This window comes from Muscardinus avellanarius (genome assembly GCF_963383645.1).
Source record: "Muscardinus avellanarius genome assembly, chromosome: 15".
NCBI classification, from domain to species: domain Eukaryota; kingdom Metazoa; phylum Chordata; class Mammalia; order Rodentia; family Gliridae; genus Muscardinus; species Muscardinus avellanarius.
The window spans coordinates 50946751-50970159 of record NC_137801.1 but is presented as its reverse complement, the minus strand read 5'-3'; the positions used below and the strand labels follow the sequence as shown (position 1 = coordinate 50970159).

Genomic DNA, 23409 nt, shown 5'->3' with positions numbered 1-23409 from the left:
GGTCCCTGAAGAGCTCATGCCCAGCTCTGAATGCAAAATGCATTTAGTCCTCTTCAAGAGTTCTCACAGACTTAAAAGTTCCAACATTGCTGAAAAGTCCCAAAGTCCAGAGTCTCCTCTGAGATTCAGCATAAACTCTTGTGAGCCCCTGTAAAAGAAAATGAAGATCAAAATAAAAAGAAACTTACATGCATCCAATATACAATGAAAAGGTTAATGAACATTTGCATTCTCAAAGGGAGGAATAGGGCCATAGAAAGAAGGATGGAAACAAAGCAGTAACAAAATCAGGCAGGGCCATCATTTTAGCTCCACTTCTGACATCCAGAGCACCTGCTGGTGAGAAGCAATCTCCATGGGGCCTTGGCGGCCCCGTACCCTGCCATGTGGCAGATTGCAGTGGATGGTTCACTGCCTCTTCCAACCTGGATCTATGACTCCAAGCTAGCAGCCTTTCCTCATGGTCATTCTACATTTTTAGCATCTCTAAATCTAAGGGGTTTTTCTTGCAACCTTGGCTTCGCCCTCACAGCTTCACCAAGTGCCCCCTTTGGGTCTTCTTGCAAGGATTCCAACCCTGCCAACATTGCCTGGCATCCTATGCCTTTCTTTGAAATGTGGGGGAAGCCTCCATGGTCCCCGTTTTTAGCAAAGCCAGTATTTCATGGGGTGAAAGATGAGTGACCAACAGAAGAGGTAGTCATGCCCTCTTTAATCACTGCTGCTGGGGCCTTTTTGAATCCCAGCTCCTGGACCCACTTCATTCAGGTAGCCACTGGCCCCAAATCCATCTAGGCCACCCCTGGCCCCAACTCCATCTACTGCCTCCATCGTGGCTATTGCTAGCCCTACCTCCATCACCACTGCTTCCTCCTTCCTTTCAGCCATCTTACTTCCTTCCACAACATCATCTCTGTGGCCGCAGCTTCATACATGCCTTTCTGGCCAAACTGCAGATCTATAAAATCTCTGTTTCACTGTCCACTCCCAAAATTCACTGTACAATTCTCTGAATGCAAACATTAATATCCATAATACAGTTTAGATATTTTGATGTTTTGAGATTTCCTCCACAAATTTAATCAGCCCATCTAGTCTTTAAATTTAGTCTCACACAAAGTTTCAGGACATGGGCAAAATCCGCTAAATTCTTTCCCAAAGTGTAATACATGTGGCCTCTACTTCCTTTCCCTATGGAGTCATCTTTGACCCCTGTAATCTCCTGAGCACAGTCTCTACTATCTGCCTTTCTAGACACATTATGGTTCTTCCAATTTCCTCTCACAAACCAGTTCCAAAGAGTCACAATGCACAAGGTCAGATTTAGATATAAAGGCAATTCCACTTTCCTGATACCATTTTCTGTTCTGGTCAGCATTCTTACAGCAATAACCCAAAATATTGGCCACAGAACTTTAAGGAAAGATTTATTTTCTTAGGATTTGGGGTTCAGTCCATATGAAACCAGGGACTGTGGATCTCAGAGTATGGAGGCAGGAAGCAGAGAAAGGGAGAGCATATGGGCTGTGCTTGCCAGAAGAAAGGGAGAAAATACCGGGGGACAGGGGACAGAACTTTGTAGAGTCCCCAGAGCCACACTCCAGGGACCCACCTCCAGCTTCACCCTACCATCCTTCCAAGCAAATCCATTACAATGGATTTATCCACTGCCAGGATTACAACATCAAGACTTAATTATATCAACTTCTAACACCACTTTATGAGCTCTTCAAGGTGTGTTTGTAATCCTAGTACTTGAAAGGCTGAGACAGGAGGATTGCAGGTTCACAGCCCACCTCAGCTACTTAGTGAGGCTCTCAGAAAAGAGCTGGGAGTATAGCTCAGAGGCAAAATGCCCCTGAGTTTAATCCCTTATACCACAAGAAAAAATTATAAGAGCATACAAGTTAACTCTACAGCTATACAAATTTTTGCAAAGTTCATATATGAATGTGTCTCATATGTCCAATGAAAGTAGTTATTCAATTTTTGAATCCTCACAGTTTTCTATATTTGAGTTTATGCAGAATTTAATTTCCATTTATTTTATTATCAACATTATCAAGTTTAGAGAAGTTGATTGTACAGAATATATGAACATTGAACATCATAATCCACATAAAAATTATTAAATCTCTGCCATATTGGCATGCATTCCTCTAACATAGTTGTATATACTTTTATTATTACATAAAATTATACTTCACAATGAGGTGCAATGTTATACAAACATACATGCATATAGCAATTGATGTGTTTCTTTCTGAATCCCACCCCTCCCTATATCTATGTCAGACTTACATGTTAGTGAGAATGGTAGTGATACCTTCATATTTGGACATAACATTATTTGAACTGTTTCCTTCCTCAATCCTTCTTTTCCCCCTCCCCACTTCCCTCCCTCAATTCCCTTATACCATCCTATTGGTCTCTCTCTCTCTGTTTATTTAAAGTCTCTTTGTTTTCTATTTTCTCTCTAGTTTCTACTTATATAGCTATATGATCCTTGACTTTCTGAGATTGGCTGACCTCATTTAGCATGGTATTCTCTAGTTCCATCCATTTTCCTGCAAATTAAATACTTATGTTCTACTTTATGGCTAAAATTCCATTGTATGTATATACCATGTTTTCTTTATCCACTCATCTGTTGATGGATACCTAGAATGGTTCCATAATTTAAACATAATTGACTAGCCAAGTTCCTCACCCATTGCTGAGATCCACATTGCTCCATGTGCATATTTTCAGAAAGCTCACTGTTTCTTAATACATTAAAATATCTCATGACCACAACATCATTCTTCTTTCTGTTAATTTCTACTAATTTTTTCTTTTCTTTTCTCTTTTTCTTTTTTTTTCTTTCTTTTTTTTTTTTTTTTTTTTTTGTGGTACTGGGGTTCCTGGAAGCCTTTCTACCTTCAGGCTACACTCCCAGACCTATTTTATACTTTTTTTTTTTTTTTTTTTTTTTTTTGCGGGTCTGGGAATGGAACCCAGGGGCATTTGACCTCTGAGCTACACCCCTGCCCTGTTTTTTATTCTTTATGTTGGAATAGGGTCTCACTAAGTTGTGAAGGGCCTCACTAAGTAGCTGAGGCTGTCTACGAACCGCGATCCTCAGGTCTCAGCCTCCCAAATGCTGGGATTACAAACGTGCGCCACCACGCCCAGCTTATTTTATACGTTTTATTTGGAAACAGGGTCTCTTAAACCAGCACGGCTGGCTTCGAACCTGTGCGATCCTCCTGTCTTCACCTCCCAACCGCGGGGATTACAAGCGTGCGCCACCATACCCTGCATCTACTAATTTATTCTAATCCTGCCTTTTGGAAATGCATGGTCAAATCTTTTCCTTAAAATCTCTGAAATAGAGCTATGTATGGTGTCATACATCTGTAATCCCAGTACTTGGGAGGCTGAGATAGGAGGATCACAGGTTGGAGGACAGCTTTAGTAAGCAGTCTCTCATCAACCTAGCAAGACCGTTTCAAAATAAAAATAAAATTGATCTAGGGGTGTAGCTCAGAGGTAGAATGTTCTTGGGTTCAATCCCTACTAACACCAAAAAGAAAAAAAACACCCTGAGTCCACCCTCATAGGTATGACTCTTGTAGAATGAGTAGGGGAAAAATGGATAAGAAAGGAAGGGACTCTAGGTCTGCTTATGAGTTGACATTTGTTTCCACCAATTTTGTTATACAATGTTTTCATTTTAATTCAGATTCTCCTTTTCTCCAATTTCAATTTGGTTATCTTCTTTAAACCATGAGTTGCTTTGGAATATATGCCTTCTTTTCCAAAACAAGCTATTTATTTTCTAGTTTTGTAGCTATCATCACTGTTTTGTTGTTGCTTATTCTTATATTATTTGCACTGTAGTTATTTGTTTTTGGTTTTGTTTTTTTTGTTGTTGTTTTTTTTGTTGTTGTTGTTGTTGTTTTTGTTGTTATTGTTGGGGTTGGGGTTTTTTTTCGTGGTACTAGGGGTGGAACCCAGTGGCATTCTACCTCCGGGCATACTCCCAGACCTATTTTATATTTTATTTGGAAACAGGGTCTCACTAAGTTGCTGAGAGCCTCACTAAGTAGCTGAGGCTGGCTTCAAACCTGTGCAATCCTCCTGTCTCAGCCTCCCAAGCGCGGGGATTACAAGTGTGCGCCACCATGCCCAGCTTGCATTGTAGTTAGATAACACAATGTGTATATTGTAATTTTCTGATATTTATTTAGACTTGCCTTAAGTCTAACATGTAGCCATTTTTTAATGTTCCCTCAGTTGTGTGATCTGTACAGTGTTCTAGTAATCAAAGCTTTAATCATATTATATTTTTCTTCATTTCTGAAAATATATACTTATTATCTTAGTTTCTATGAGAGGTAGGTTTTTATTTATTCTCTTTAGTTCTATCTACTTTTGCTTTATCTATACTTAGACCATGTGATTAAATGCACTTAAATTTAAAATATCTATATTTTCCTAATGTAATTTCCTAATCTAACACCAAAAAGAAAGTAATTTTGTTATTATGTAGTATTGCTGTGTGAAGGTTCAGGTTCATTCTATACAGGCTGGGTTTCTGCTTCAGTGTTGTCTGGTATTAAAGTTGCAAAACTAACTTTTTTTGGTTGATGTTCACATGGTATATTTTCCATCTTTTTTAAATCTCTGTATCCTTATATTTAAACTATGTCTCTTGGAACAGCATATTTGGGTTTGATTGTTTTATTTTGATACTGGAAGTTGAATCCAGTGACATTTGACTTCTGAGTTACATCCCATTCTTTTGTTCTGTTTATTTTGTAATAGGCTCTCCCTAAGTTGCTAAGGATCTAGCTAAGTTGCTAAGGCTGGCCTTAAACCTGTGATCCTCTTGTCTCAGCCTTCTAAATACTAGGATTATAGGCATGTGCCACCAAGCCCAGTGTGTGTGTGTATGGTGCTGGAGATTGAACCCAGGGGCATTCTACCTCCAAGCTATACACCCAGCCTGATTTGTTATTCTTTATTTTGAAACAAGGTCTCACTAAATTGTCGGAGGGCCTCACTAAAGGAGCTGAGGCTGACCACGTACCAGGATCCTCCTGTGCCAGCCTTCCAAGTACTGGGATTACAAGTGTGCATCACCACACTTGGCTTAATTTGTGGCTTTTTATGAGAGCATTTAGTTTATTTCTATTTAATGTAACAACGAATACATTCAGGCTGAAAACTACTATTCTCCTGTTTGCTTTCTATTCGTCCTGCACATTTTAGCTTTTCCCCCTTTCTCACCTTTGCTTTAAATTGATGAAATATTTTATATGACTCCATTTTTCCCTCTATTAGCTTTGTAGGTTTTTTTTTTACTATTCCTTTATTATTTTCCATAGAGATTCTTTGAACATGCATTCATGAATTATCAAAACTAAAATAAATTAAAAGTTTTAACCCTTCCTGAACAATGTATAGATCTTAAAATATATAAATTCTATTTTCTTCCTGCCAATCTATATGGTATTTTTGTAGATAAATACTTAATTCTAAGTATTTTAAGTCCTCAACTATAAATCCCTACTATTATTGTTTTACATAGTCATAATTCATTTATATTTACCCACATATTTATAACTTCAATTCTGCTGGAATTTTGTATTAAAAATAAAGAGCCAAGCTTGGTGGCATATACTTTTAATCGTAGTATTTAGGAGGCTGAGACAGGAGGACAGCAGGTTTGAGGACAACCTCAGCAACTTAGAGAGGCCTTCTGTAACTTAGTAAGACCCTGTTTCAAAATAAAAATATAAAATTGGACTGGGGGTATAGCTCTGAAGTAGAATACTCTGGTTTCAATCCTCAGGACCACAAAAATAGTGGAAAGAGGAAGGAAGGGAAGGGAGGAAAGAAAAAAGAATTTAGTGAAAATTTGGTAAATCCATCTGCTCCTACCCTTCATCCTACCTCTCTTCTCCACTCGAAATTCAGGAAAACATATAGGGAACATTGTGAAGAAATATCTTAAGTTAGATGTGATGAAATGGGCAGGAAAATACATGCAAGAGGGTAACATGGTCTGAAGGCAAGAGGCACAAAGACATACTTTATTGAAAAAGCTTTAGTGAGTTAATGAGTTAGAGAAGCATTGCCAAGTTACACTCACCAAATTTAGCAGTATGCCTCAATTGACTAGGTACAAAGACTGATTATTGTTGAATGAACACAAGTATAATGTAATTGGGTCTCATATAATTAAGAGGTCACCAAGCCATGCTTGTCATAATCAGCACTGGCATAGCCAGGGGCTTTTGTAACCTCGAGTGATGATTTGCCTGAAAGAAACAGCCAGGAATGTGTATGCTTTGGGCTAGCAAGACTTACTAATCTGACTGTACAGCCTGGGGAAAGAGGCCAACAATCCAATCACAGTGCTCATACAAGATTCAGTAGACTCAGTTGACTGTAGTCTGTCTCCATCCTGCTCATCCCTCTCCAGGCTTGATTTGGGGCCCAGAAATTGGGTATTGGAGAAGAGTAAGGTAAAATGGCAGGACACCAGGGAAACAGGTTTGAACTGTCAGTGCAAAGGCACCCCATAATAAGGTCATGGAGATCATGATTTCTCCAAAGGGCATCCATCATGAAGCACATCCCCAGCCTACACAGAATGAACTGGAACCTTCACACAGAGGAACTTTGCTTCCGAGTACAGAGCTACCCTAAAGCAAAGACCAAGAGTGTTGTTTGTTTCAAAATACAGTCTTTCTCAGTTGCAGGCTTAAAATTAGTTGTAACATCCCAAATTCTAGGGTATCTTTCCCCAAACATTTTTAAATGGATAATTAAGCTTAAAGGAAAAAAGGAGTTTCACTGGGTATCACTTTTTCAGAGATGCCAAGAAAATATCCACTGATATGAAACAACTTTTTATCCACAGAAAATGTCATTTCCTTAAGGTTTTGAAAACAGTAAGCTTCACTTTTCCAGTGTGTAAAAAGAGCTGAAAAGAATGAGCTTTAAAACCTTTGTTTTCTTGCTTGTTCTGCTTTTTTAGCTTATGATCGATTGTTCATTTGGTTGGTGCGTAGTACCAATGAGTCAAAGACTGATCATTCACAGGCAGCAGTTGGTTTTCTTCCCACATTCATGAATGATATGTCTAGCTTCAGTCAATCATCTCGCAAGTGAATACTGCTATCCTCATAGAAAACTAGGTGAGCAAGGGACCGTTTTCAGTACAAATGCATCATTATTTTGGAAACTCCAGTACATGTAGAATGACTTTTCCATATGGGAAGAATGCATTGTAAGATTCTGACAGAACACAATGCAATGCCAGGAGCTTTAAGGATACTTGATTTATCACTTTCTAAAACAAAGAAAATGAGCTAAGCATGGTGGTGCATGCTTGCAATCCCAATATTTGGGAGACTGAGACAGGAGGATTGCAGGTTCATAGATGGCCTCAGCTACTTAGTGAGGCCCTCCACAACTTAGGGATACTATTTTACAAAATAAAAAATAGGGCTAGGGGTGTAGCTCAGAAGTAGAATGCCCCTGGGTTCAATACCCAGTACCAAAAACACAAAAATAAAACAAAGAAAATGAACCATCATGGAGGCCTGTATTTGTTGATGTTGGTGATATTCTTGTTTATCAGTTAAAGCACACCAAATTATTAACAATTTGTCTTGCCAGAAATGATAACAATCTAGAACTATAAATCTAAGGCTGGCCTTTGATGAAGATAGTTCTCTTCTGTTACTCAATATCAGTATTTATTTTCTCCACTAAAACTGCTTACTTGGGTGAATTCTAGCTGATAATTTCAGAAGGGTGAAAATCTAATTAGAACTGGGCATTTGGCCCAGAGACATCTGATTCCAGTACTATGAAGAAAGTAGTGAGGGAACTAGAAAGTGTTTGACAAAAATTGTTGATAATTGGCTAAGGACTGGGGAAGGAAATTTGGAGAGCTGTGGATGTTATTCCAAACAGCAACAACAACAACAACAACAAAAACAACAAATCCAGGGAGGAATCAAGGTGCTAAAGGTTAGCAACTCTCTCCATAATGCTAAAAAATATGTTAAATATATATGGCTGCAGAAAACCTTATGCTATACAGAACTCAGAAAATACATCTTTATAGCTTGATATAATGATGCACACTTGTAGCCCCAGTACTTGGAAGGCTAAGACAGGAGTATTGCAGGTTTGTGGCCAGCCTCAGAAACTTGTGAGGCCCTCTGAAACTTAGTGAAACTCTGTTTCAAAATAAAGAACAAATTAGAGCTAGGGGTGTAGTGCAGAGAATGCCTCTGGGTTCAATCTCCAGTACCGAAAATAAAGAAAGAAAAGAAAAGAAAAGAAAAGAAAAGAAAAGAAAAGAAAAGAAAAGAAAAAAGAAAGGAAAAGAAAAGGAGAGAGAAAGAAAAGAGAAAGGGAAAAGAAAAAAGAAAAAAGAGCCAGGCGTGGTGGCACAGGTTTGTAATCCCCACACTTGGGAGGCTGAGACAGGAGGATGGCGCAGGTTCAAAGCCAGCCTCAGCTGGTTTAAAAAACTCTGTTTCCAAATAAAATATAAAATAGGCCTGGGAGTGTAGCCCGAAGATAGAAGGTCCCTGGGTTCCATTCCCAGTACCACCAAAAAAAAGAAGGAGGGGGGGGAGGGGGAGGAGGAGGAAGAGGAGGAAATGAAAAGAAATCTTTCTGAAGACCTAACTTGCAGAAGCAAAATAGCAATCTTGGGTTTGAGGCTGTGCCCTGTGTGATCATAAGCAAGCCACCTCACTGAGGAGTTTACATTTTATTAACCTTCTCCTCATCATCAGTTAATTCTGGATGATGCAGTCACCTGCTCCAGAGGGCTGTGAGTAGGCTTAAATCAAAGGTTTTGTAAATCTGACTTTCTACACAAATGATAAATCTTTTTATGTTGCTAAGTATTTATCCATTTTACACCTAATTTTAGAATTTCAACAAATTTATTTATGAAGTTATATCAAATATACATGCCAGATATGGTGGCACACATCTGTAACTTCAATATTTGGGAGGCTGAGAAAGAAGATTGCTGGTTCAATATAAGCCTCAGCAATTTAGTGATACTCTTGGAAACCTAGTGAGACCCTGTTTCAAAAAATGGAAACAAAAACTTAAAAAGGGCTGTGGGTGTAGCTCAGAGGGAGGTAGAATGCCCCTGGGTCCAATACCCAGTACCACAAAAGTGTGTGTGTGTGTGTGTGTGTGTGTGTGTGTGTGTGTACATTTTACTTTTAGTAATATTTCAATCAACATAATGTCTTCATTACTCAGATTACAATTAGCAGCTGTCATTACTAAAGCAATAGCAAAATGACCATACCCTCAGCTCTTATTAAAATAGTCCATACCCTCCAAGATTCTATTCAGAAATAAGATAAATACTCCCAGTAACCATTAGGTCTTTATACCATGGCCCTAATTACACAAGCAGTGACAGAATCAAATAATTTCAGTCCCTCTCCTCCTGTTCCAGGGCTTTCCCATCACTGGTCTGCAGTGACTTCTTCAAAAATAGTTCTGAATTATTTCTTAAACCTAAAGCAACACAACTCAGAACAATCTAAATCGTACTGCAGAGCATTCAAGATGCAGATAGTGCTTGCCCATAAAAACATACTAAAGTGACTCCATGTCGTGGTGAGTTATCAAATTATGGAAAGAACATTGAGGAGATTAAAATGTTGCATAAGAGAGAGAGAAAGAACAGCATGAGTCAGGGGTTTGGGGAATATGAGTCAGAGCAGGGAGGAAGCTAAAAGCAGAGAATGAAGACCTAAGCAGGAGCCTAACGGACACTGCAGCGATGTCCACATCGCCGAAAGGAAACAGCTCTGAACGCAATCACACATGTGGCTCCGTAGATGGTGGAGTCAGTGAGATAAAGGAGCTAGAAATGAGAGCTGGGCAGAGATGAAGCTGGATTATTTAAAGCAACTAAGGTTGCCAAAGTCAGCAAGAGAGGGACCTACAATAGTATAAATCACTAGGAGGGAGACCATGGGTACATTTTTGAAAAATGAGGGAATTACCAAATATTGCCATTAGCTATTCTTAATCTATGAGAATGATGAAATGTGTTGTGATATTTTAAGAAGCACATTCTATTATTTTGTTCTTTGGTAATGTTAACATTAGGCCCTGCCTGCATAGTTCAGAGATGCTCCCTATGGTGTTCAATCTAAACTCTCATCCCACCTTTAATGTTTCGCATTTTGCTCAAGCCAGCATTTTATGAGTCCCTCTTGCCGGGCACATCACCAGGTCCTCACACAGCCCCTGCCCTGCTGACTCCAGCACAATGCCACTCTTCTCACGCAAAGCAGCTGGGGCTGATCACGGTGACCTGCCTTTGCCTTAACAGTAGGGTCCTTTTACTGCCCGTCCATGTATCTCACCTCCTTCACGATGCAGCTCGAAATCCAGCTTCTCTGGGGACCTCCACAGCCACCCACTCTGAGGCTGCCGCGTCCCTCACACACGGGACTCCTCTGCACTCAGTGGCCTCCGTTATTCCCACTTAGGCACATCTTGCTGATTTTGCTGTGCTGCTCGGGCCTTGCCTGTTACTCTATCTTAGAAACTTCCATGAGATAAAGCACCGATCCTATTTTCCTTAAACTGTAGGCACCAATTCTCAGCAAACAATAAAGATGTATTTGTCCACTTAATTGAACAAATATTTGTTGAAAACCCACCATGTTTCATGCACCATACAAGACACTAAGAATACAGGAGAAAAAAAAAAGTGAGACAGAGGTTTCACCCTCAAAGAACTTGGTGCCAGAGCCCAGAGATCATGGTAACTGAAAGCTGGGCGTGGCGGTGCACACCTGTAATCACAGTACTTCCACTGGAAATGTTATTCTGTTTATCAGATCAACTTAGAAATGAACAAGGAGAAAACAGGAAGGAAATTGTAGGCCATCAGGCATGCGATAGGGTGGAGGCAATTTGCAGAGTGATATTTCAAAAAGCAAAGCCTCGGTCATGGAAAGGCCTCCCTTAGAAACACCGCAGCCAGCGGAGCCTTGATCTTCTGCCAGCATGGGGGAGACTTACCACATCTGAATCTAACGTTGCCATATCTCTCAGGACTGTTATCACCACAAATGTTGGCAAATGTTCTTGACATAAAACAATAGGAATTCTGCTGTCATTTCTGCATTAGCGAGTCATAAAGCTCCAAAGAAACCCCAGGAGAAAGGTTTTCATCAAGCACAGACAAGAAAATAATAAAAGACACAACAAGGAGCAGAGAATCTCACAGCAAGTTCATTGCACCATTCTATCGTAACTAACAAGAGCGCTTTCTAATCACTGATTTGAAACTAACAATAATAGCAATAGTGCTAATCACTTTTTTTTTCTTTTTTGGTGGTAATAGAGATTGAACCCAGGGGCATTATACCTCTGAGCTACACCCCCAGCCCACTAGTTAAATTATTTTTTGTTTTGAAACAAGGTCTTGCTGAGTTGCTGGGCTGGTCTAGAACCTGCAAGTCTCTCATCTCAGGCTCCTTAAGCACTGAGATTATAAGCATATAGGCATGCATCATCATGCCTAGATACTAATAACTTTCAAAGAAAATATATATATTTGCTTTGTAGGTAAATATATATCTACATATATAGTGCTTGGCTATATATATATATATATATATATATATATATATATATATATGTATATCCTAGTAAAGTTTTATAATCAGGCTCAAAAAATTATGTATGAAAAAGCTTCCATAGGTTATTATCCAGTGAACTGCCACACATCGCTCAAATATTCTCCTCCCTCCTCTCTTGGTAGAAAGAATCATTCTTATCTTTTCCATTCTCAGTTAAGTACAGCTATTATCCAAGGAAGAACTGCGTACAACCTCCGCTTCCTACATTATGACATTACATGGTGCAAGGGCAACCATTCTTCTTGAAAATATAAAAAAAATGAAAAGCAAAACAACATGAAGGGCCGCTATCTAAGCTTCTTAAGGGGGAGGCAGGAATCAAATGATTCTTGTTGGTGACAGCTCTTTTTCTTTGAACTGATTCTGAGCCCACTATTCCTTCCAAAGCACCACCCTGGGTGTACTACAGTGATGATTTAAGGCTCCCTAACTCAGCCAGGCATGGCGATGCATGCCTGTACTTGGGAGGCTGAGACAGGAGCGTCATAGGTTCAAGAATAGCCTCGGCACCCTAGTGAGACTCTCGACCACCTAGCAAAATCCTATTTCAAAATAGAAATCAAAAAATAGGGCTGAGGTTGGAGCTCAGAGGTAGAATACCCCTAGGCTCAATCCCCAGTACTGCAGAAAAGGACATCCTAACTCTCAGATTTTAAGCAAAATTTGTCATTTGGAAATTAGTATGTTTTGCAATATTTTTAATGAAGCTTAGAGTCTTCAGTTGTTGGAAATTGCCAAATTGTGTATTGCTTTTATCTTTCTATTCAACTTCATGATATGGGAGATTTAAATGAGTGCAAATGTGACATAGATAAGGCAGTACAAGATTTTACTTTTAAACAACTAAGTATGAATGTATCACAAATACATATCACATTCTCATCTATGAGAAATTCTCTGAATTGGCCTTTTGTCATGGCTGAATCCAGGTGTCTTTCCTTGAGTTTTTACTTTTCTAGAACTGTAACCTGTTTGCTCCTTGAGGCATAGTTGATGAATTGTTCCCAGGAGTAAAATGTCTTGGGAAAATATACATTTTATATTATACAAGCCTATGTCTCCTAGAAGAGTATAATTAAATGGAATCCTTTGAATTTTGAAATTTGCAATGAAAAATGTATACATACATGTTACCCTACCATTTGAAAAAAACAGAAACAGAAAATAAAATATGTACTATTGATTATACCTAGTTGTTGTGCAGGTTTTCAGAGACCTGTAAATAGAAATTATCTGGAAGCAAATATGTTGGAAATTACCTCAAAGCCAATATATTGGATGGAAAAAGTCGTAATCATGCAACTTATTTAACTTTTTAGAATACAAACTAGTACTGTATCCCACTAGGTACACCCATCTAACTTCAGCATATCAATGGTATAAAACTATTTCTGGGGAGGATTCACGCCTACCAGGAGAGTGATCATGATGGGTGAAGGGAGGAGGATGGGGTGAGGCATGGCTGTATCTGAAATGTTTCATTTCTTCACAAAACAAAAGGAGCTAAGGTGATCATGGCACAAGGTCAGCGTTTGTGGTATCTGAGTGGTAGGCATTATGACCTATGAGACTATTTTCTGAACATTTGGAGCAACTTATAATTTTAAATACTTCCAACACAACAATATTTCAGTGCTTTAAGAATAAAAACAAAATTCAGTTTAAGAAAAGTATAATGGCAAAATAGAGCAAGTACTGACATGATCTTTGTGCCGCGTGTCTTTGGCAGACATTGATGAGTGCACTGCAGGGACTCACAACTGCAGACCAGACCAAGTGTGCATCAATTTACGCGGCTCCTTCGCCTGTCAGTGCCCTCCAGGGTATCAGAAGCGAGGAGAGCAGTGTGTGGGTAAGTACTGCGGCGTGGCAGGCAAAGTCCTGTCTTGAGCATCTTAGGCTTTCTGACCACAGCACTCATATTCATTTGGAGACTGGCAGCCAACAACTGCCACTGCTTTCATGGCCCACCAATCTGTTTTACAACTAACAAGAATCAACCTTACAGGTTGAGCCTATCCTGAATATCACTGGTTTGTTAACTTAGCAAAAGTAGAATCTGCTGTATAAGCAGGACCATAGGAACAACAAAAAAATAATTTTAATGAGGAGGCATGGTTCTAGCACAGCCGTGGTGTAAGCTTCGTTCACTGCGCTCAGCACAGGGCACATGATGAGCCTCAAACCCCAGCTCCAACCCTCAGTCACTTTGAGGCCTTGGACAAGCTTCTTAAATCCTGGTGTCTTTCCTTGTTCATTGCTCCTCAAGGGATAGCACTGATCCCTAGATCAGGAGTGCTCAGAAGGCTCCTGGCCCTGGCCGGTACAGCTGTGCCCTATCATCACACCACAGCTGAGCAGCTGAAGACTACGTTGCAAGCCCGTGCCCATGTTATAAATGAAAAGCCAAGCACAGCTCTTATTGACTTGAGGCTCTGAGGGCAAGAGCCGGGTCAGCCTGAGTCACCAACAACCCAGAGTCCTGGAAGTGCCACCCACAACTAGGTGGATGCTCTGTACCTACATTTTGAATGAATGGAAGAACACAGTAGGAGGCCACCTGGCAAACAGTGAAGTAAGATAAAGCAATCCTAAGGCCCAGAGGCAGCCCCACAGCTCTGTAGTTGGTCTCCTCAGTCTGTTTATTTACATACCATCTCTTACCACCTACCAGCAAAGAGATCATATTTTTTCTTAGAAACGGAGGGTGGGGACACAGGGTCAGGCCTCGGCATCAATCTTCAACTGAAAGTGTCAGCTGCTGACATCGGGATGTCAACACGGAGCTCCTCATGGGCCTCAGTCCAGCTCTGCCTGCTGGGGCCATGCCTCCTGGCTGGGATTGGTGCTCAGCCTCAAAGCGAGGCCCAGGGTTTGCAACAAATGCAGCCATGACTTAGAAGAAGAGTACTGGAGAAACTGTATAGACACCAAAATTTCTACCATTATATCAGTGAGGAAAATAAACTTTTGATAGGTGAAAAGGTACAGAAAAAAAACTAACCATCGTACTATGGAGTAAGCCACACAGAAAGGAGCATATGACCACAGCCCTTTGTGAGAAAATATAAATGCTTATACCCAGTCATGGGTCTGCCCTGAGATCCCCTCACCCACAGAACTGAGCCTTCCTTCCTTCCTCAGTAGAACACAAAAGTCTTCCTCATTCTGATCTGCATACAGCTGTTACATCAATATCCCTCCCTGCCAAAAGAAAATTACACTCCAGCTGTGTCCCACTATTTACACAGGTACCAAGTCACACTTCAGTGCCCCTGTACAAGTTCTTTCCAGTACCAAAGACATTCTCTCATAGCAAAGTCTTATTCCACCTATCAAATCCCAGTTCAGGGTCACCTCCTCTGGGTAGCCTTCCCAGATCTGCCCAGACATAATTAGTCTCTCCTTTGTCGCGAAATTATGAAGCATTCTTTTGTAAATTTCAAATCTATTACATACCAGTTCCTCTGTAAGGCATAATAAAGATGTTATTGTAATGTCAGATTATTATTCCTAAACATGTGCCTCGAAATTCATTTGTTATAGACTGGTCCAAATAGTCTGGACCAGTAGCAGTCAGCAAGCAGGCCATGCTTTAAATAGCACAGTGCTCCCTCTGACCCTGTTCACCTTTGCATTGTCGATCTTCTCATTCCATGGAGAAATTTGTTTCATGCCTGTCTTCCACACTAGTCAGATGCAGAATGTTTGTGTGTTTATTTTTATTATAAACCTGCAGTGCCAAACACAATGCCAGCAAATAGCAATGGTTTCATCAATGTGTACTAGTTAAGAAGACATGCATCATTCTTGATAATCTATTAAATATTTAACGAGGCCTATATGTGTACTGGGCAGTGTTGAAGTGCTGGGATATAGAAGTGAACAAAAAACATGCAATATCATGGATCCCATGGAGCTATTAGAAAGTACCATTTACACAAGCTAGCTGTCAGTACTGGCACCTGCCTATAATACAAGGTACTAGGAAGCTCTATGCTACGAATGCTCTCAATTAGCATTAAGTTTCCATACATTTAAATAATGTTTATTGAGCACATGCTATTACAGCCCTTGTTGCAAAAATATTAAGCATACAGCATGCATGGCAAAATCCCAACCAACTTTGCCTTATGGAGAGGATGCAGCTCTTGCTTGCCATCCATTATAGTGAGGGTGATAGACATGAAGCAAATAAACGCATGACACAAATGCCAAATAATTTCAGAGACTACAAGGAAATAATATAGAGAAATAGATAAGACAGGACAAGCCATTTTACATGTGTGGGAGAATCGTCTTCTCTCAGGAGGTGACGGTGAGCAGACACCTGAACAAAGGGCAGAAACCAGGTGAACAACCTTATTATTTATCGCAATATGTGAGTTAAATTTTAAAAATGTTTGCTTCTTAGTAATAATAGCTCTAATTCACTTTTTACTTGCTATGTTCCAGATAGTTTGCCTGCATTATGTCATGTAATCCTCCCAACAATTCTATCATAGTGTTGCATTATTCCTTACAGAAGAGGACTTGGAAGTTTGAGAGGTTTAAACCAAGCTAGTAATGGCCAGAAAAAAGATTCATATTTAAGCCACCGTAGGGCCGCTTGAAAATACTGTCTTTCAACGTTTTAAAAATATCCAAAAAGCCCAATGCAGTTGTGTCTTGTTTTATTGTAAGGTGATGTCACTATACAGTGTTAGATTGTGGGTGCATATCGTTGTTCTGAATTACACCTGCCGTGGTGGAGCTGGTGACCGTTTATTATGTTAAGACGTTAGTCTTACTCAGCAAGTCCTCAGCTGAGCGCTTTATGTTTGGAAATATTTATCTGAGAAGGACACAGGCTAGAGCACTTCATCAATGTCAGCAGAGTACTCTCAAGAGGTAACTCATTGAGCATCCTTCCTTTGCACAGCGTTCTTGCATATGATTCAGAAAAGCTTCCCAAGACACACATGGCAAGCCTCACTATCTGTTTCGTTATACAGAAGAAATCCCCGAGATACTAAACGTTTAAGCAACTCAGCCACAGTTGCCAGCTGAGCACAGCCCACCAGTCTTTCCTCTTAGTTTTGTGCTATACCACTTAATTCTTCCATTGTCCTATTTTACCTCTTCCATTTTAAATAAGCTGTTCACTCCCTAAACTGATTTTTCCCTCTTTGCATCTCAGCCTCCCCTGCCAGACTTATTTACCACTGAGTGGGATGTGTCATCAGTCTTTGTTCTCAACGTCTTACTAAACTGCAGAATACCGACCAAATATATTTAAAACACATATACCCCAAAATTAACATCAGAGACAGAATTTTAAATAATGTCTTCTGTAGATGGGTTTCCTAGATGATCTCTGCTAAGAACTTGGCAAATGAATAATTTGTCTCTGTGTGTGCCTGATCACCTAGACATAGATGAATGCACGGTGCCTCCATATTGCCAACAGAGATGTGTGAACACACCAGGCTCGTTTTACTGCCAGTGCAGCCCTGGGTTTCAGCTGGCAGCAAACAACTACACCTGTGTAGGTAAGCCTTCAGAACTCCTGTTCTCACTGACTGATCTCTATCTTCAAGAGAAAGCAAAACTAGCCAGGCACAGTAGTTCAAACCCAAAATCCCAGTCTTGGGAGGCTGAGTCAGGAGGATCACAGGTTTGAGACCAGCTTCAGCAATTTAGAAAGACCCTTAGAAATTTAGCAAGACCTTGTTTCAAAATAAAAAAATTAAAAGGGCTGAGGGTGTAGCTCAGAAGTGGAATGCCCCTGGATTCAAAGAAAAGGGGAGGAAGGGAAAGAAGCCCCCAGGCCACAGTACAATATTTCTACTTTTATAAGTTCTTGAATTAACTGGTTTTCATTAGGTTACCTTAAGCAATCAGAAAGCTGAAAAGATAGTAACCAATCTGCTTCTTTCTTCTTTCTTTCTTTCTTTCTTTCTTTCTTTTTTTTTTTTTTTTGCAGTATCCAAGATTGAACTTAGGGTCATTTTACCTGGGAACTACACCCCCAGAACTATTTTTTATTCTTTATTTTGAAACAGGGTCTCACTAAGTTGTAGAGGGCCTCACCAAATAGCTGAGGCTGACGGCAAACCTGCAATCTTCCTGTCAGCCTCCCAAATGCTGGGATTACAAGTGTGCACCACCTCACCCAGCTCCAATCTGTTTCTTAAAACACATCAAATCAACATGTGAATGGAAAACTTTTTTAAGTTTGATTTCAGATACCCTCTGTGGGTATATCAAAAAGAATTTTTTAAATCACAGATCAATTGCTATCCACACACCAATTAGTCAACAGTAATATAAATGCTGATGGTGCTATAGGGGTTACTGGAAGTTCAAATACATAAACCTTCCACTGAAAGTGCATCTGATTTTTACATGCCTTTCTTCCCCTATCAGAATGCACTGTCACGGCACACAATTATAAGATTGGCATGACATGGAAGGAATCTAGTGCAGGAAAAATGCCTTTTCACAATACTGCCAGTGCCTTAGAGCATTGCAAAACTCTGTATGGGTCTCAAAGTCTTATGTTATAATTGTAATGGAATTTAACAGAAACCATTTAAAAAGTAATAAATAGCATCAATAAATCTTCACCATAGCATACTGAGAGACCATATCAGTATGAGTGTCCTATAACAATTATTTATAGACTTGGCATTTTGATTCTGAACAACAAAAGAAAATAGATACCAGAATGATATTTATTAGAAGCATGAAATTCTCTGAGGAAGATTTATCAAACATCAAACTAACTGTCATTCCTAGAAAAAAAATATTCTGGTATTTCTAAAAGAAGTATATGACAGACCTTTGAAGTAGTTCCAACAAATATGAAACTGAAGGGATACTCCCCAGTAAGCTTCTGCAGAGCAAAGGACTCAGCAAGGGGATTACTCACTTATCATCAGATGATACAGGTACAAAAGATCAAGGGCAGATTTAAAGATCTATCGTTTTCTTTCAGATATAAATGAATGCGATGCCAGCAACCAGTGTGCTCAGCAATGCTACAACATTCTTGGTTCATTCATCTGTCAGTGCAATCAAGGGTACGAGTTGAGCGCTGACAGGCTCAACTGTGAAGGTAAAATATTTTCCAAATAAGGTACAATAAAAATCCATCCTTATCATTGATGTTGCTTTAGCTGATTATGTACCTATTGACAAAAAAAAAAAAGTTTTTACTCACAGAAATTTGGTTCTAAAATCTAGTTCATATAGTTTTAGTATAGCTTTGGCTTTTTAATATGTTAATATGTTACCAAGAGAAAAGAAAAGAACTAAAATATTGGATGCAGCCTGGGTCTACTCACTAGAAAGGTGCTCCAGCGCCCTGCACCCTGCATCAACACCTCTCTGAAGCTAGTGAGGATTCGGAATCTCAAGCCCCGCCTAGGCTTCCTGAGGAAGAAGTCAGTTAGCAAGGATGTGAGGTGACTGGGTGCACATTTAAGTCTGAAAACTTGAGGCCATTTCAGAAACATTACAGTAAAAACCAAGAGACCTGGTCACTAACTTTATCATGCCACAGTGAGACTTGGGCACATTTCTTAAGCTGCCTGGGTTTCAGTTTCCATACAAGTAAAAAGAAGACCATTCAACCACCTAGATGACTTTCAGAGTTCATTGCTGGTCCATATTCCAAAATGTAATTCGAAAGGTGAAAGACACTAGAAAGGGGATGCCATCAACACTTGATGCCCTTAACTTCTTCATCCTCCCTCTTGGGTTTACGTGGAGCCACAAAAGTCATACCCATCCCAGAGAGGCCTCACATCATGTTAGTGTACCCAAAATCATAAGTACTGGGGGTGGAACCCAAGGGCATTCTACTTCTACACCCCCAGCCCTATTTTTTATTCTTTATATGAAAACAAGGTCTCACTGAGTTGCAAAGGGCCTCCCTAAGTAACTGAGGCTGTCCTCAAACCACAATCCTCCTGTCTCAGCCTCCCAAATGCTGAGATAACAAACATGTGCCACCACTCCTGGCCTGCCTCTGCCCTTCTGAGTGAGATACAGAAGCATCCCTATTCAGAATGCCAAGCTGTCTTTGCCTGAAGGCCAGAGCCTGCCCAGATGTTACTTCTGGGGGTCCTTCAGAGGAATGGGGCTTGTCGAAGCTCAGGTGAACTCAGCAACCGACTCACCCAATTTCTGAGAAGCTGGACATGAATCTACATTTTTTTTTTTTTTTTTGGTGGTACTGGGGTTCCTGGAAGCCCTTCTACCTCTGGGCTACACTCCCAGGCCTATTTTTACATTTTTATTTGGAAACAGGGTCTCCTAAACCAGCGCGTGCGGCTGGCTTCGAACCTGCTCCTGTCTCTGCCTCCCAAGCGCGGGGATTACAAGCGTGCGCCACCACGCCCAGCTGAATCTACATTTTGTCTGGGTCAGAAAAGACCAAAGAAGAGTGTGTCAATCACAACCAGTTCATTCAGTCTCTTCAGCTATTGTGGTTGGGTCCAGGCTCAGCTAAACTGTCAACAATGAACCCGAGCCGGGCGTGGTGGCGCACGCTTGTAATCCTCGCGCTTGGGAGGCAGAGACAGGAGGATCGCGCAGGTTCGAAGCCAGCCGCGCGCGCTGGCTTAGGAGACCCTGTTTCCAAACAAAAATGTAAAAGTAGTCTGCGAGTGTAGCCCGGAGGTAGAAGGGCTTCCAGGAAACCCAGTACCACAAAAAAAAAAAAAAAAAAAAAAAAAACAATGAACCCGAAATTGATAGTAAGAAAACCTTGTGCTGTGAAGTCATAGAAGGACATGATCTGATACTGTTTGACCTGAGCTTTTGATGAAGGCTTGTATTTCTATATTAGATTTTACAATGTTTTCTCTCTCTTTAATTCATCTGAAAAAATATAGTGCCAAAATAGTGACATGCCAAAATATATTGACAAAATAGTGACAAATGCTTTTAAACTCTGTGCCTTTGCTCTTGTCTGACTCAACAGACATTGATGAATGCAGAACCTCAAGCTATCTGTGTCAATATCAATGTGTCAATGAACCCGGGAAATTCTCATGCATGTGCCCCCAGGGATACCAAGTGGTGAGAAGTAGAACGTGCCAGGGTAAGTCTAGTCTCTTCATGCATGCGGAGTGTCAGTTTTAGCCAGGAAGAACATGAAGGAAGTTATAAGATTCTCTACTATACAGACTTCCATTTTTCCCACCCTGAATATATAATTTGAGCTCTTTCTGTCCCTGTCCCTATTTATCATGAGATAAAGCACATCTCATAAAGATGAGATTTGATGTTAACTTTAACTTGGTTTGGAAAAAATTTTGCAGTTAATTTATTTTTAAATTAACAAATAGATTATTATTTACTTTAGTGATGATCTCAAGGCCCAGTATTTCTAATACTCCTTATAAATGTCCTTTAGAAACTGGGTCAGAAATTATTGGGGGGTTTTTGCATGTGTGTGTGTGTGTGTGTGTGTGTGTGTGTGTGTGTGTGTGTCTCCTCCTCTGAGCTATTAAGGCCAGCCTTATTTTATTATTCATGTATTTGTTTTATTTATTTATTTATTGGTACTAAAAATTGAACCCAGGGGCATTCTATCTCTAAGCTACACCCCCAGCCCATTTTTATCTTTTCATTCTGAAACAGGTGTTGCTCGGTTGCTGAGAGTCTCATTAAGTTGCTGAGGCTGCCCTTGAACCCGCAGTCCTTTCTCAGCCTCCCAAATTCTGGGATTATGGTTATGTAACATTGTACTCTTTGGAATTTAGAATAGCTTTTCTTTCTAAAAATGTAAATAATCTGAATAAAATATTAATATCCCTACTAAATGGCCTTTATAATCTCTATGAGATTACATCTATCCAATTATTAAAGTATTTAGCTATGAGTGTCAGTTTAGAGCATACAACTTAATATAGGTTAGCCAGTCTCAAATCTATGAAACACAAAAGCTAAGGAAGGAAAAGATCAAGGAAAGGATACACTGGAGATATATCAGTCTATATCTTGATTATACAAGGAAATATTAATGCAGAAGAACATCTACAATCTGGGATTTCAAAGCAATGTAACTAGACTCCAACCACGAGGCAAGTGCATAATCAGAATGCCATTCATTGCACAATGAACATCTTTATAACCCGTACCAGGTTACCAGGGACTCTGTAAATGTTAATTGTGGGAAAACATTGCATTCCAATGATCTTACTAAGCCCTAATTGAGACTTAACATGAATATTACATGCAGAAAAAATGTTAGCCAGTAGGATATTTTAACCAATTTCCCTGAGGTCCTTCAAGCAAATGTCTATGAATTTCTGATCATAAATGAATTTGACGCTCAGCAGAGATAGAAGCAAATTAATGTACAGTAGGATTTTATTGGTCTGGTTTGTATATCCAGAAGCATTTATATCTGTTAAAGCTAAAAATGGAAAATGCACTCTGAAACTGAAAATGTGGGCACGTGAGTATTATGTTGGAGATATGTAACAGCAGAATATTTGGTTAAGCCAAAACATTTTTTGTGAAGAAAACATTCTTTTTAAGTATAAAGCTTTTCTCCCTCTGAAAGCATTCCTCCTGAGCCTTATCCACAAAAACAAAGTAAAAATGAAAATGTTTGGAGTCTTACCTTCTTCCAAAGGCTTATTTAAAGTATGAAATCGCTTTTCTCATTTCCACAGGCTTACAAAAATGAAAACAGTGTGTGTGTGTGTGTGTGTGCCATGTACGTATCTAAAGAAAAAAGAAAAAAAGACACACACACTCTTTAATCAAGTACTATTAATTTCTAAAGAAATTAAGTGCTTAAACTGTCAATGTTGCTAGGCTTTAAATTATCAGCAGTAGTAAATGAAGTTAAATCATAGTTTCTTTTTGCTGTTTTGGACTTCATGTGACAGACCACTGTTAGTTTGGCCTGTAGCTAAACAGCACCTTTAGTTTTTCCAAAAAAAAATAAACAATATTGAAAGGGCAAGCCAGTTGTGATTTCTTCTGAGAAAGCAGGTTTTCTGTTTTCAGCCATAGCCAGTTCAAAGTTGCAGCTGACTCTTGGAAACTTTATTTCTCCAGTCTCCTCCTGGATTTCAGATAACTTAAGCCACTTGAAAGTTACATGAACTTTTTTCTTAAAAGAAAAGACATGGAATTATTCTTATTTAGAGAAACTTTCAGTGGAAAGATGCCTGTTTCTGCCATATCAAATGTAGATAAATTTCCATGCAATTTGTGTGAAGAATAACTTAGTTAACTTAATATGTGCATTATGACACTAGATGATGAAGGAATTAGAATATAGGTGCTATAGCTCTTGCCCTCAAGCACTTTACAATAGAGGGATTAACACAAACTTACAGATTTCAATAATGTAAAGCAAAAAGCAACAAAGATGCTAAAAGAGGAATTCGAGGTATGAGAATTGAATAAAGATCAAATTCCAGCATCTCGCCCATGCCTAGCTTTCAGCAAGGAGTCAGTAAAGTACCTGTGGAATCAGTAAGCTAAGGAATAAAGATATGCATTGTGGAGAAGGCATGGTTCAGAAAAACTAACGTTGAATAAAATATAAATCATACTCAAATGTAAAGGATATAGGCTTAGTAGGGATATGGATATTAATATAATCGCTGCTGTTGTCGAATAGGTAATGGCTCCCTAGTAAAACTGTACTTCCAGATGTCACCTGGTGGCTCCTAACAGCCAAATCTAAAAT

At 39.6% G+C, this 23409-nt stretch overlaps 1 protein-coding gene across 1 annotated transcript in view; it reads left to right on the top strand.

Annotated features, from left to right (window-relative positions):
* EFEMP1 (EGF containing fibulin extracellular matrix protein 1) overlaps nucleotides 1–23409 on the top strand; it is a gene marked incomplete at its 3' end in the record, with an annotated part of 68288 nt that overhangs the window by 36953 nt on the left and 7926 nt on the right. The window contains exons 5-8 of the mRNA XM_080711940.1: nucleotides 13435–13557; nucleotides 17117–17236; nucleotides 18685–18804; nucleotides 20677–20796. Coding sequence (XP_080568066.1) covers nucleotides 13435–13557; nucleotides 17117–17236; nucleotides 18685–18804; nucleotides 20677–20796 — 483 coding nt within the window. The remainder of the gene's footprint in view (nucleotides 1–13434; nucleotides 13558–17116; nucleotides 17237–18684; nucleotides 18805–20676; nucleotides 20797–23409) is intronic.